The sequence below is a fragment of the Solea solea genome, chromosome 10 (assembly GCF_958295425.1).
Source record: "Solea solea chromosome 10, fSolSol10.1, whole genome shotgun sequence".
Lineage (NCBI taxonomy): Eukaryota > Metazoa > Chordata > Actinopteri > Pleuronectiformes > Soleidae > Solea > Solea solea.
Genome location: NC_081143.1, coordinates 18,464,417 through 18,478,282, shown reverse-complemented (window position 1 = coordinate 18,478,282; position 13,866 = coordinate 18,464,417). Strand labels below are relative to the sequence as shown.

The following is a 13,866-nucleotide window of genomic DNA, read 5'->3' as shown; positions in this document are numbered from 1 at the left end:
CACTTTCAATCACTTTTTTTTTCTCCCGGTCCTTCTCACAAGGCGCTCTTTAAGCTCCGCTGTCGCCACACAGAGCAGCCATTCATCGGCTCCACAGTCGGCCACACACTCCCATGTTGAACCACTGGACATCTAAATTGGTAAGTTATGTAATTTTTTTTTATAAAAAAAATAATACATTTGTAAGATAGAAGGCTATATTTCATTTCAGTGCTTTTGATTCTGATTTATTTTGTTTGTACTGAAATGGATTTGCTTCACTTTGACTGTACACTTTGTTTATACATTATTATTATTATTGATTTTTTTTTTAAATTATTATTTAGACGCTTTTTGTGTCGCATTTTGTCCGCTAAAACTTGAATCTATCTATCTCGGAATTAACCGAGCATCATAACAAACTAAAATCACACCTGAACTGTGGACTTATTATGTTTATGTCTGTTATAATTTGACATTTCATTTTAAGGTGTAGCTGTTTTTTCTGAGGAGGATTTCCAGCTCAGACTGGGGAGGATTTGGACACTTTTACGCAGCAGCATGACTTTGCCTGGAAAGAGTCCGCAGTAATTGGATCATCGTAGACTCCGAACAGCGTGTTCAGTTAAAACTATTTCATCGCTCTCGATAGTTTGGACACGATCTATAACTTCTTTTTTATTTTGTATTCAGTTTTGACTTTTCGTTTGCTGAAATTTAAAAATAATAATTATGTCGGGAGAGGAGCACAGCCTGTCCGAGGCGGAGATGAGTCCCGGAGGGTCAGACGACGGTCACTCACTGTCACCGACTCAACCCGGAGCGTCACACGGCCAAGGATCACCTCTGCCCGGGCCGCCGCAGCAGCTGACCGCGCTCTGCGTCGCGGACGGCGTCGGGGATGATGGAGATGGATCCAGGGCCAAATCAGAGGAAGATGACGATCGCTTTCCGATCGGAATCAGAGAAGCGGTCAGTCAGGTGCTGGACGGATATGACTGGACTCTTGTGCCAATGCCGGTGCGCGTTAACAACGGAAACAAATCAAAGCCCCACGTCAAGAGGCCCATGAACGCCTTCATGGTGTGGGCTCAGGCGGCGAGGAGGAAACTGGCTGACCAGTACCCCCACCTGCACAACGCGGAGCTCAGCAAGACCCTGGGCAAACTGTGGAGGTTTGTATGACGAGGCTGTCCCTAAACAAGAAGAACAGTGTGGTCATACATTGGCACATTTCCTGTGCAGCCTGTGCGTAAATGGATGTTGAGGGCGCACATGCTTATATATTTGCACCCAACGCTGATTGAAATTAAAAATACACATGGTCAAAGATTAAAAACACACTTGGTGTAGTTTATGTTGCAGTTCACAATAATACTCGATACAGTTTAATACGCAATCTAAACTTAGACTTAAAGTGTGTTTCGCTGTCCCACAATTTGTCCATTACGCACGGGATTTAAAGCAAAAAAGTTAGATATATTTAAAAAACACTTCTTCGTTAAGCCAGAATTCCATCAAGACTAAATCCCACCTTGTTGTTTTTTCTTTTCCCTCAGACTGCTGAACGAGAACGACAAGAGGCCATTCATCGAAGAGGCGGAGAGGCTGAGGAAACAGCACAAGAAGGACTACCCGGAGTACAAGTACCAGCCCCGGAGACGCAAAAACGGCAAACTATTGCCTCCCAGTGAGTCTGATATCCAAGGGGAAGGAGAGGCCAGCCACTCCCAGTCTCACTACAAGACCCTGCATCTGGAGCATAATGGTGGGGCTGGTTCTCCCCTGGGTGACCTGCACCACCACCACCATCACCACCACCATCCTGCTGGTACATAAGATTTAGAATTCAATCCACATAAATATGAGAAAAAGAAAAAAACAGTTTGGCAACTTGTACTTAATGTCAAAGTTCACCTGAACACTTTCCTCCTTCTCTTTCGTAGGTCAGGGTCACAGCCCACCAACGCCCCCCACCACACCCAAGACAGAGCTCCAGTCTGGAAAACTGTCTGATACCAAAAGGGATGGGGCAACAGGAGCGGCCGGAGGATCAGGAGGGTCCAGAGGAGCCCTGGGGGTGGGAGCTGAAGGTGCATCCGGTGGTCCCTCTTCATCGGGTGCTAAACCGCACATCGACTTTGGCACGATGGACATCGGTGAAATCAGCCATGAGGTGATGTCCAACATCGAGCCATTTGACGTGAATGAGTTTGACCAGTACCTCCCTCCCAATGGCCACCCACAGAGTGGACCCGGGGCCCCTTCAGCCGGCTCTTCTGCCTCGTCTTATGCCTATGCCTTGGCTGCGGCGAGCGGGCACTCAGCCTGGCTCTCCAAACAGCAGCAGCAGCCTCAGGCCTCACCATCGTCCTCTGACCCCTCTAAGGCCCAGATCAAGAGCGAGTCAGCTTCTGGGAGCCACTATGCTGAGGCCTCATCCTCTCCTTCCTCAGGCACCCATGTCACCTACACCCCGCTCAGCCTCCCTCACTACGGCTCCGCCTTCCCCTCGCTGGCCTCCAGGGCTCAGTTTGAGTACGGAGAGCACCAGGCCCCTGGGGCGTACTATGCCCACTCCAGCCAGGCCCCAGGGCTGTACTCAGCCTTCTCCTACATGGGCCCTACACAGAGGCCTCTGTACACTACCATAGGTGACCCCTCCAGCGTGGCCCCCTCTCACAGCCCCACACATTGGGAGCAGCCTGTTTACACCACACTCACAAGACCCTGAGGGAGACCAGCTGAGCAGAGGGAAATATGGGAAGCGTGTGAGTGGATCTGTGTGACTGCAAATATGTGAGAGTGTGTGTGTGCGTGTGTGTGTGAGTCTATGCCATACTGATGTTATGTTAGAGGTTTTTACTTTTTTAGCCAATAAAGTGCAGAAAAAAAGCCACAAACCCACATTGTATAAAATAAATCATGGATCAACAACAGCCAATCAAAAAACAAATACACCTTAACAACTGTGTGCCATTATAAATATGTATGGAGTCTGGATGTACAGTAGACAAAAGAGAGAGACACTGACAGTGGACAGATATTGATGAGTGACTCTGATTTGACCCAGACAGCGATGGGTTTAGAATGACATAATCAGTTTTTATTAACCAAACTAAAGGATGTTTTTGATGTTATTGTGTTATTTTATATGAGTAGTAAGTTTATTGTCATTGTCGATATCCTACATAGGGTGTAACTTTATTGTGACTGATTTGACCCCACATTTACACATCTGCACCACTGCTTTGGGAAAAAGCATGTTTTGTTTCAGTAGCAAGTTCCCTGGTATTTTGCTCCATGGCCAGAAAAGGAGAGTTTCTTCGACCTTCATTCTTTGTAGATAGCACAGTTTTCTAACTCTGTCCTTTCTTTACATGTTCTTCGTTGAACTGAACAATTAAGCATTTAAGGGGAAAATAGGAAAAAGAGAGGGAAAGAGAGCTCTTAAAGGGTGTATTTCAGCTTGTTGCTCAGTCATGGACACTTACCTCAATGTTATTCATTTTGTGCCAGTATAGAAAAGGTGTACAACCATGTACACTTGATTGGAAAGCAATTTGAAAAATCCAGAATTCTGAAACCTCCACTTCAGCCTCTTTATTTTTTTTGCTTTTAAAGTGCCTAATGTTTTTCCAATTCACATTCTTATTGATTCAATAACTGAGTTAAAATCTATAAGGACTAAGTCTTGACCAAACATCTCAAGATAATTGGCCAGCTTTGGGATCTACTTAAGGATTAGAATCACATGTACAACCATTTTATGTAGGCCAAAAGCATGTTTTCTTCTTTACATGTAGCCCTCTTCTTCTTCTTCTTCTTCCTCGTCGTCCTCTTCTTCAGCAATGTGAATAATGGTCATTACCACAGGCTTCACCTTTATCAAGTGATGCATACTTTATCATTTTATACTGATCCTCTTTACCACGCAGTTATTATTTTTTATGTAAGTAATAATGTATTGTGTGTCACACCTTTGCTTCTTTCATTTTGTATAATTCTGGATAGTTTTGTAAAGTGTTTGCTCTACACTCACTCGAGTATTTTTTGCTTCCTTACAAGAAAAGCAATGTTGAAATGTTATTGTTGTCATTTATTAAATCAATTTATTTATAAAAAATATATACATCCAGTGTAAACTTGTTTTTTTCATGCGGTAGTGCCGGTTTGGAGATAACACACGGTGCAGTAGCAAGTGAAGGGCGAACAACATAAAATCAGAAGCATGCTGCTGACGTGTGAACTGTAATAACAACACAATCAGAGCCCCACCAGGCTAAGCTGTTTAGTGTGTTTGTGTGTTGTAGGCTAAAATTGACTACTAATTCCCCACATTTAATCGGCTGGGGACTGCATGTTACTGAGAAAGACAAAGAGAACCATTCAGTGAGGCAGAGGGACAGAAAGAGAGAGAAGGGGTGGGTGTAAAGCGCCAGAGGCAAGGCCAATTTCAGCGCCGTAACCAGCACACACTTAGACTTTTGTACACGTTTCTCCTTTCACTGTGGCCTCGCCTCTCCACCTGAGGCTGCCTCCACACTCAGCTGCAGTTAAAACCCATTCAGAAAGCATCCTCAATAAAAATGTCAACTTCATACTGGCATTCTTTTAGATGTAAATCAAAGGTCAGGGTGGAGGCAGTGAGAAGGGAAAGTATTCTCAGGGTATGAAGAAAAGCGATGCAACTTGCTGATGAAAAACACAAAAACATAAATTACATTCCCGGTTCACACGGAGGCGAAGTGGCTAGCACTGTTGCCTTGCCAGGAAAGAAATCTGGGTTCACGACGTAGTCTGAACGAGGTGCGTTTGTTTTCTCCAGGTGATCCTGTTTCCTCCCACAGTCCAAAAACATGCATTAATTGAACACGTGTAGGTGTGATGTGAGAGAGTGAATGGTTGTTTGTCTCTGTATGTTTGACCTTTAATGGACTGGTGACCTGTCCAGGGTCCACAGCCCACGACAAACGATACCCACGATATATATATCTCAAAATGTGCTGCTTATTTCTTTTGAATTACTTTAATGATTCTGAGACTGAACTTGGAAGATATCACTTTTATGTGAAGATGCCATTATCCATATAAAATATTGTTTAGTCTACAAATCAGTAATCAATGTGATCTTAAAGCACAAATAAATGACATTTTGTTGATGTACACAAATGTTTTTATACAAGTAATATCATCACTGTAGGACTGATTTCCCATTTATTTTATGGGACTTTTTCACTGAGTGCAGGAAGCATAATTTAAATTGAAAAAATATGATAACAAGCAGAGATTACATATGAAAAAATGTATTAGTTGTACTCATTTGCTGTGGCGACCCCTAGAGCGCAATAGTAACTGCAGGCCTTGCAGTTCAAACTCCAGACCGCGTGGAGGCAGCAACGCGCCTATATTTTTACTTTAGACGAAGAAGATTTTTCTTCCTGGGGCGCCAAATCCACAGCAAACGAGCACAAGTTACTCCAAGCCGGTTATAATCACCGCATTTACAGGTAAGAGCCGGTTACTATAATTATTAGCTTTGTCATGAAACGTAAACTCTATGTCTTTAATGACAAACACCCATGTTTATTGTATAAATGGCCAGTTTGAGCAGGTTGAACCGTGTCAACAGTGTGTTAGCATTTAGCTTCTGCATCATAACACTGTCAGCCAGGGAACTGTATGTGTGCGCAGTTCAGTGCTAACGACGAAATGAAGTGAGCAGCGGAAAGACTCAAAACTCAGTCTTTTTTATTTTGCCTAAACAAAATCTGTTTTGTCTTCTATCTCCTATTGAGATTGATCTCCTTTTTACACGGGATACTTTCCCAAATAAATAAGTCACAGCACATAGATTACATAGACTTTCAAACAACATTAACACGTTGTTTGAAAGTCATCAACAGAGGTGGACATAATTTATTTGCAGATATCCACATTTCACATTGTGGGTATCTGCATGAATCAATGATATTTTAATGCATATCCAGCCTAGCTATTTAATGTTAAAACAGCTTAACATATACTAGTCCTGTGGCTTTATTTGGCAAGTTTAAGATTTTTATTTTAAAAGTTTTATATCATATAAGATGGAGTAGTGATTAGCACTCTTGCCTTAGTAGCATGAAGACCTGGGTTTGCAACCATGTCCAAACGGGGTCTTTCTGCATGGAGTTTACACTTATTGTAAGTCGCTTTGGATAAAAGCATCTGCTAAATGACATGTAATGTAATGTAATGTTCTCCCCGTGTGATCTCCGGGTTCTCCGGTTTCCTCCCACAGTCTAAAAACATGCAGGTTGTAGGATTAGGTAAACTGGACACTCTAAATTGACCACAAGTGTAAGAGTGGATAGTTGTTTGACTCTCCTTTTGCCCCACTGTATGTCAGATGGGATTGGCACCAGCAGCCCCTGTGACCCTCATGTGGAGGATAAAGTGTAAATAATGAATGAATGAATTAAACATCATTTATATGCTGCTAAAATGGCAGTTAGAGAGCTCTCACCCACTTTATGATTTCTCAGTGGGACAGAATAAACGCTGACTTTCATTCACTGAGTGACCATCTGTTTTTTACACTGCCAACAGTCATGGATCTCAGTCCCTTTGAAAAAGACAACGCTGTAAGCTGTCGACTAGCTTCTCAGATACCTGATGTCTGCAAGATGGAGGACTGTTGTCTGGGCATCGACGAGGCAGGCAGGGGGCCTGTGCTGGGTATGATGTCAGGATGATGATTTGATTTGCTTTTACTTGTTTCAGCTGTGACGATGTATATACTAACAGTTTTTATGTTTTGTAAATCAGGACCCATGGTGTATGGAATATGTTTCTGTCCAGTATCCAAAAAGGAGGAGCTGAAAAGTTCGAAAGTGGCAGGTAATCTTGTTTATCTGAACAGCCTTCACTAGCATGTATTTATTTGTTTATTTATTTATTTACTTACTATTTTTTTGCCCTCTGGTAAAATTAGCCTGTTCAACTTAATTTTTTCAATTAATTGATTAGTTTTGTCCATAAATTAAAAAAGGTGTTAAATGTCAGCAAAAAAACAGTCCATAAATTATTCACATTTGAGAAGCTGAAATCACATAACTTGTTTTTATAATAATAATAATAATAATAATAATACATTTTATTTGTTGGGGCCTTTCTGACCCACAAGGTCACCTTACATAAAAACACACAAATACAACATAAAAATAGAATAAAATACAGTAAAATATAATAATAAAAGACAATAAAATTGTGTTTTTCAAAAAAAGGTGAGTTTTTAGTTGCGATTTGAAGTGTGTTTTGGAGGTCAGGTGGGAGGGAATTCCAGAGGTGTGGGGCAGAGCGGCTGAATGCTCTGCTCCCCATGGTGACGAGACGGGCAGGAGGGACAGTCAGGTTCATGGAGGAGGAGGATCTGAAGGTGCGGGCAGGAGTGGATATGTGGAGGAGATCTGAGAGGTACGGAGGTGCAAGGTTGTGTATGGCTTTGAAGGTGAGGAGCAGTATTTTATAATTGATGCGTTGTGTGATGGGGAGCCAGTGGAGCTGCTGTAGGACCGGTGTGATGTGATGGATGGAGGGGCTTTGTAAGATGATACGTGCAGCAGAGTTCTGAACCAGTTGTAGTTTGTGGAGGGTTTTCTGAGGGAGACTATACAGAAGTGAGTTGCAATAATCCAGACGGGAAGTGACAAGACTGTGGACCAGGATGGCAGTGGTGTGAGGAGTGAGAGAGGGGCGGAGACAGTTAATGTTGTTCAGAGGTGGAAGTAGGCAGACCGAGTAATATTATTGACATGGGATGTGAATGAGAGAGTGCTGTCGACGATGACACCCAGATTCTTTACCTGAGGGGAGGGGGAGATGGAAGAGTGAAGAGGGGACAATACCAGTGGTGAGGGAAGAATGAATTATTTGTGTTATGAAGGGGACCAGGGACGGAAGGGTGGTTTTAACTAGAATGGTAGGGAGGGGGTTGCAGTAGCAGAGGGTACTGTAAAGGATGAGAATGGGTGGGTGAGGGACACAGAGGGGACCAGGGAAGATGAAGTTTGGGAGATGTTTGGGATGACTTGTGGATGGATTAAGTTATTTTGGGATGTGAAGAATGACATGAGTGAATTGCAGAATGTTGTGGAGTACATGTGAGGAGGGAGTGAGCTACAGGGTTGTGTGATTTTGTGTAGTACTGTAAAAAGAGCCGAAGAGTTTCCTTGATTGGAGCAGATGAAATCAGAGTAGTATGAGGATTTTGCTTGTGATAGACAGTCCTTGTAGTGAAGTGTGTGGTTGTGGTATATTTCTTTATGAACAGTGAGTCCAGTTTTCTTGTGGAGACATTCCAGTTGGCGGCCTTGGGATTTGAGTTGACGGAGAAGGAGTGAACCATGGGACAGAACAGATGAAGGGTTTTGAGAGGGGCAATGTTATTGAAAGCAGTTCATCAGGGGTGTGGAGACTGTCCGTGCTGGGGAGGTTATTGATTTATGTTACAGACCCACTGATAAATAGATTATAAAAGAATAGTTGTCATAATTTACACACCGGCATCTTATATTGATGCATTTTATCTCTCCTACTACAGATTCTAAGACCTTAACAGAAGCAGAAAGGGAAAACCTTTTTCAAAAACTGGATGAAGCCAATAGTTATGTGGGCTGGGCACTGCAGATTCTCTCCCCCAACACCATCTCTACCAGCATGTTACAGAGGTACAGTGTCTTCTGCAAATGGCATTTTACAGACAGAAGCATTTTATTTTAATTTACACACGTCTGACATAATCTTTGCTTTTCCTTCAAGGACAAAATACAACCTGAATGCTCTTTCACATGATACAGCGATTGGTTTAGTGCAGTATGCTTTGGACAGTGGAGTACAGCTTAAAGAGGTAAACATTTTACTTAATATAAAGTATAAATGTATGCATGTTGGGTTGTTTAGGCCCTATTTTCCTGATGTGTCTATGATCTTCAATGTAGTCCTTTTTTACTACTTTCGTCAGGCTGTAACCAATGACCATAAACAATCACCAACTTTTATGGAACTTATTGTTTAGAGGCAGTCATGGTGATTATCATCTCGCCTTACTTTTCTCTTCTCTCTCTCGGTTTCATTCTTGGTTTGCCTTCTTCCTTATGTGTGGCACTCTGCAGGTTTATGTGGACACAGTCGGTCCAGCAGAAAAATATGAGCAGAAGCTCTCCCACATATTCCCAGGTATCAATGTGACTGTGAGGCCAAAAGCTGACTCCCTCTTCCCCATTGTCAGTGCAGCAAGTATCTGTGCTAAGGTAAGTGAAGACCAACATGGTCTCATTCACTTCTTCTTAAATAATACAATTTGCCTTCCCCGTGATGTCACAGCGTAACATTATGGTTTACATGTTTCTGTCCAATTCACAACTCCACTGCTACCAGTGGCGAGACACAGATTATCATGGAAGAGGAGGAGCCATACATGTAGTTGAATTGCTGCTAGTCAGTTGTTTGTCAGCCACTAGATTTTTCAATGGAGAGGGACAATTTGGCAAGTTGCATGAAATTGAATGAAATGAGTGTTACCTTATATTGTTTATTTTTTAAATGTGTAAGTTTAATAAAAGAGTAAATGGAGACGTGGAAGAGAAAAGGCTGATTGATGGTGAAGTCAAAGGCTGTTTTATCTTTTATCACAGATGCCACATAAAAGGTCATTTTTTTTCCTAGATGGAATAATAACCCTCAGTAAATCCAGTCTATAGCTTTGCGTATATATTTTTCAGGTTGCCAGGGATCGTGTCGTAAAAGGCTGGAACTTTGCTGAGGACCTAGGAGATGTGGAAACAGATTATGGCTCAGGATATCCGAATGGTAACAAATAGCAACACTTATTGGAATAAAATTGTGTGAAACATCATCATCAAATCACTCATAATAATACCTAAATAAATCGATGACCCATATTCCTGTTACTGAGGCTGACTCTTGAGTGTGTTTTCAGACCCCAAGACTAAAGCGTGGCTGCTGAAGTACCTGGATCCAGTGTTTGGTTATCCTCAGTTTGTTCGATTTAGCTGGAGCACTGCCCAAACCCTGATGGACAGCAAGGCAGTGGCCGTTCACTGGTAAAACATTTTTCAGACTTGTTCTTTTACATATGAAGGCAGAGAATTTGGCACAAAACATGATTGATAGTATCTGATTTCCTTTGGGGTAATGATTGTATTGCAGATATCAAAAAGCTTTTAGCAATTTTCCAAGTCTGTACAAGCTCCAAAACAAGGAGGAAGTTCTTGTACTCTTGCCTATTTGACGTGCTGTTGTTTATCCTTGTATGGATATGTTTCCTTTGAAGTGAGGACCGGTAGGGCTTAGGCATTTAGTTGTTTAACATAAGGGTAAGAGAATACATTACGTCAGTAAGTGTACTTGCAGAGATAGACATACAAAAGTGTGTGTGAATAAATAAAGTACTTTGAGTTAAAAATATTTGATTTTTGAGCACATTTCAACAAGGAAACTTTTAATTCTGTCCTCTATGCCTCTTGGGGGCATTACAGCAAGGACTGGGTTCAGATCATTTAAAAGGAAAGGAAAGTAAATCATCTTTATTGTCATTATGTGTATTTCTCTGTGAGATGAATAAAGTATCTATCTATCTATCTATCTATCTATCATTATACAACTGACATTGGACAGTGAAATTTGGAGGTCAGATGGAGGTTAATGACATGAATGAATATGAACAAGGTTCATCAGCACCATTTGCACCCTAATTCTAATTTTATGCCTATAAAGGCGTGATAAATGTGACTCATTTAATTTTATTATGAAAAAAAAGATGTTTGTATTAAGTTCATACTGTGTATTTTGAAAGAGTAAAATGTCCGTGGGGTGTACTTCACATGACATGTGAGAATACTTCCATGTGTTCATGTACGGAAACCACAACGCGTTTAATTTTCCACACACAAATCGTTTTACCTCAGGCGACGAACTCTAAGCGCACTGTAAAAATCAGCCTTATTTTGTTCAATCTGTCCTCAGGGATGATGATGAGGAGGACGGGGAGAAGACGGCACAGCGGCAAGGCAACAAGTCCATGTTGTCCTACTTTGGTGCTTCAGCTGGAGGTAACGAGCAAAACCACCAGACACACCGGTTCTTCACTGAGAGGCGGCTGAAAAGCCTCAGCACACTCTGAAGACATACCCAAACACACCGGGCAGAATAAAGCCCTTGTGAGAAGTACATAGTGTATAGTGAAGCAGTTGAACATGGACTGGGATGAAACATTGCCGGTGTCCACCTTTATTTGACCTGTGTGTATGTGTTATACACAAATATACAGTTTTTTGTAAAAAGTGTTTTTCCTTTTTCTGGACACAAACAAGCAACACAACTTTGTTGGGATTTTCTTTCCAGGTAATACTGCCCTCTGCTGGTAAGATGATAAAATCCACCAGGTGTTTGAAAAGCATCAGTAAGCACAATTATGTGCTGAAGACACTTGTGCACTTGTAGCTTTTTCACAGTAAAAAAAAGCATGTCACAGAATGATAAGCACATGTGTACATAATTACAGAAGATTATAAATATAGTAAATAATCGTTAATGTTATCAGTAACGTGCTTTTCCTGCCGTGACATGTCAACATTTTCAAAAACAATGTGATAAGGACAGAATAAACAACCCACAGTCTCTGCAATCTTTTGCACCGTCACAAATCTGTACCATAATTCTCTACTGTACATACAATATTAATATTAATCAATTTAATACTTTTCTTTTTTTTGCCTGGACCTTCTGTACAACACTTACTTACATGTAGTTTGTGTTTCATTTCTTCACTTATCTATTGTAATCCCACTTTAAAATCTGTTCACAATATATATACGTAATGTACACTCAGGACACATACATGGTTTATTTTCTGATAACATTTTTAATGTTACAACACTGCACTTGCATTGTGGTCATTTTATGCCAAAAGCCTGCGTACAGAGTTTTAATAGCAACACTAAGGCAATAGGCTACTTTTCTGTAATAACATTCTTTATAAAGGAATATGTACATACATTTTTTTTACCTGGTCAGTTTTTGTCATTTAAAATAAAACACTTATATTCTCAAATGTCTAAAAAACAGACATTTATAAAAGAATATTGCCAACAGTCAGTGCTCATCTTCAGTTGTTGATTTGTCCTCCAAAGCTTCATCCTCGTCTGGCTCCGGCTTTTTCTCCAGGCTAACTTGAACACTCGGGGAATCTTCACCTGTGACACATATTAACACATTATAAGTATTTTCCATGGAAACACAAATGATAACCACCTATGAAGGGATGTCAGTCATACCATAATTATTTGACTTGCCTGGTTTAACACAAATAATAATAAAAAAAAGGCATATCCATCTGTTGTATCCTAGTTGCTGTTGGGTTTGTGTCTTGACTCCTGCATCCGCTTCCCACAGTTCATAGCTAAAGTTGAGACCGCAAACGAGGACAGGATCATGATGGAGCTCCCCACAAAGTGAGACGAAGCTCCTCTGGGGGTCATTCGCAGGGCTTTCCTGGCGAAGGTCTCTCTGTCAAAGGCTGCAGAGTCACTCCCCGTCTGGGCCAAAGGCTCTATGGTTGGAGACGATGCTTGCATGTCCAGAAACTGAAGGCCTTAGTTTCAGTAGCTCAGGCGTTGGTTCCTCAGTGTAACTGGTGCAGTTTAAGCGTGAGGTGTCTGGATCTCTCTGGCCTCACTACCACGTCAGAGGTTTGATCTGTTGTGTCCGGTCTGATTGCCCTCCTAATCTTTAACTTCACATCCATTTATAACCTTCCCAGGCTGCTAATCTCACCCCCCACCCCCACACTAACCTCGTCTCCTACTGCGTCAGTGGAATTAAATATAGTAATCCCATGTTTGAAGAGGATTTATGTGGTTTAGCCAATAAAACATTGTAGATTGATGTAGATTATCAGAACATTGGAACTTAAATCCTTTTTTCTTTTTTTTTTTACCTTGGTCTTGTATTGTTATATAGTGAGCATCAGCAGCACAGAGTGCGAAAACAAAATATTTTAAAACCACCAACTAAATTTATGCTTGTTAATCTGAGCAATCTTGTGATATGATTGTGCACACTGGTGAGTAAACCTTATCTCCATCCGTCAACTAAAAACACTTTGAATATTTGCACTGATATCTGTGACTTGTGTGCTCTTGTCAGCCCCAAGGACAGTTTAGCCATGACACAGGTCAGACGGTGTCAGCAGGTCTCTAATCCCGAGGTTGTTAACACACAGTTTATTTTCATGGCATGCCTTTAAATGTGCTTATTGGATTGTGCTGGTTCTTTTCCGCTATACTGACGCAGATTAGCCTTCATGAATGAATGAGTGGAGGCAAAACTGTTGTGGTCGTAAAAAAGATGTCTCGGCTATTAATTTAAGGAATAAATTCAGCATGGAGCATTAGAGTTATGGGTTGTCTAACTATTTTTGTCTCTTGTTTTACTGCTGGCTTTGCTTTTTTGAGTGACTTGTGAGTCAAACAAAAGGATTCAGACATATTAGCTGTATTAGAGGTGTATGATAAAGAACTTATTTGAGCTGAAACAATTACTAAATGAATCGTCCACTATTTGGATTATCAATTAATTATTCTTAAATTTGAATATTTTCTTAATTTCTTTGCTCCATATAACAAAGAAATCATTAAAAGTGAATGATTTTGGTATGTGGACAAAATAAGAGCAGACCAAACTGTCCTTGGGGGCTGTCGGCACACATTTTCTAAGTTTTTTTCATTTCCAGGTTTGACAAACACTGATCAACATTTTTTAACATTTTCTGATATTTTTGGACCAAACGATTGCTAGATTAATCGTGAAAATAATCGACAGATT

General features: G+C 41.1%; 2 protein-coding genes across 2 annotated transcripts; both read left to right on the top strand.

Moving 5' to 3' along the window:
• On the top strand, positions 1-2,860 carry LOC131467393 (transcription factor Sox-10-like). The gene is made up of 4 exons (XM_058641270.1): positions 1-140; positions 470-1,154; positions 1,539-1,810; positions 1,926-2,860. Exons 2-4 carry the CDS (start codon positions 712-714, stop codon positions 2,711-2,713), a joined length of 1,503 nt encoding a protein of 500 aa, XP_058497253.1. The 5' UTR covers positions 1-140; positions 470-711; the 3' UTR covers positions 2,714-2,860.
• A 2,552-nt stretch (positions 2,861-5,412) lies between these two features.
• Positions 5,413-12,382, top strand: rnaseh2a (ribonuclease H2, subunit A). The gene is made up of 9 exons (XM_058639551.1): positions 5,413-5,489; positions 6,571-6,699; positions 6,790-6,861; positions 8,564-8,690; positions 8,782-8,869; positions 9,135-9,272; positions 9,744-9,831; positions 9,962-10,085; positions 11,008-12,382. The coding sequence occupies exons 2-9, from the start codon at positions 6,573-6,575 to the stop codon at positions 11,162-11,164; spliced, it is 921 nt and encodes a 306-aa protein (XP_058495534.1). The 5' UTR covers positions 5,413-5,489; positions 6,571-6,572; the 3' UTR covers positions 11,165-12,382.
• The last annotated feature ends 1,484 nt before the right edge of the window (positions 12,383-13,866 follow it).

What these genes read in the sequence shown, in the direction of transcription:
- rnaseh2a (XM_058639551.1), top strand. Translation starts at nt 6,573, where the DNA reads ATGGATCTCAGTCCCTTTGAAAAAGACAACGCTGTAAGCTGTCGACTA. An exon ending in GAAAAGTTCGAAAGTGGCAG is followed by an intron (nt 6,862 to 8,563) that starts GTAATCTTGTTT and finishes CTCCTACTACAG; the next exon opens with ATTCTAAGACCTTAACAGAA. An exon ending in AAGGCAGTGGCCGTTCACTG is followed by an intron (nt 10,086 to 11,007) that starts GTAAAACATTTT and finishes ATCTGTCCTCAG; the next exon opens with GGATGATGATGAGGAGGACG.
- LOC131467393 (XM_058641270.1), top strand. Translation starts at nt 712, where the DNA reads ATGTCGGGAGAGGAGCACAGCCTGTCCGAGGCGGAGATGAGTCCCGGA. An exon ending in ACCCTGGGCAAACTGTGGAG is followed by an intron (nt 1,155 to 1,538) that starts GTTTGTATGACG and finishes CTTTTCCCTCAG; the next exon opens with ACTGCTGAACGAGAACGACA. An exon ending in TCACCACCACCATCCTGCTG is followed by an intron (nt 1,811 to 1,925) that starts GTACATAAGATT and finishes TCTCTTTCGTAG; the next exon opens with GTCAGGGTCACAGCCCACCA.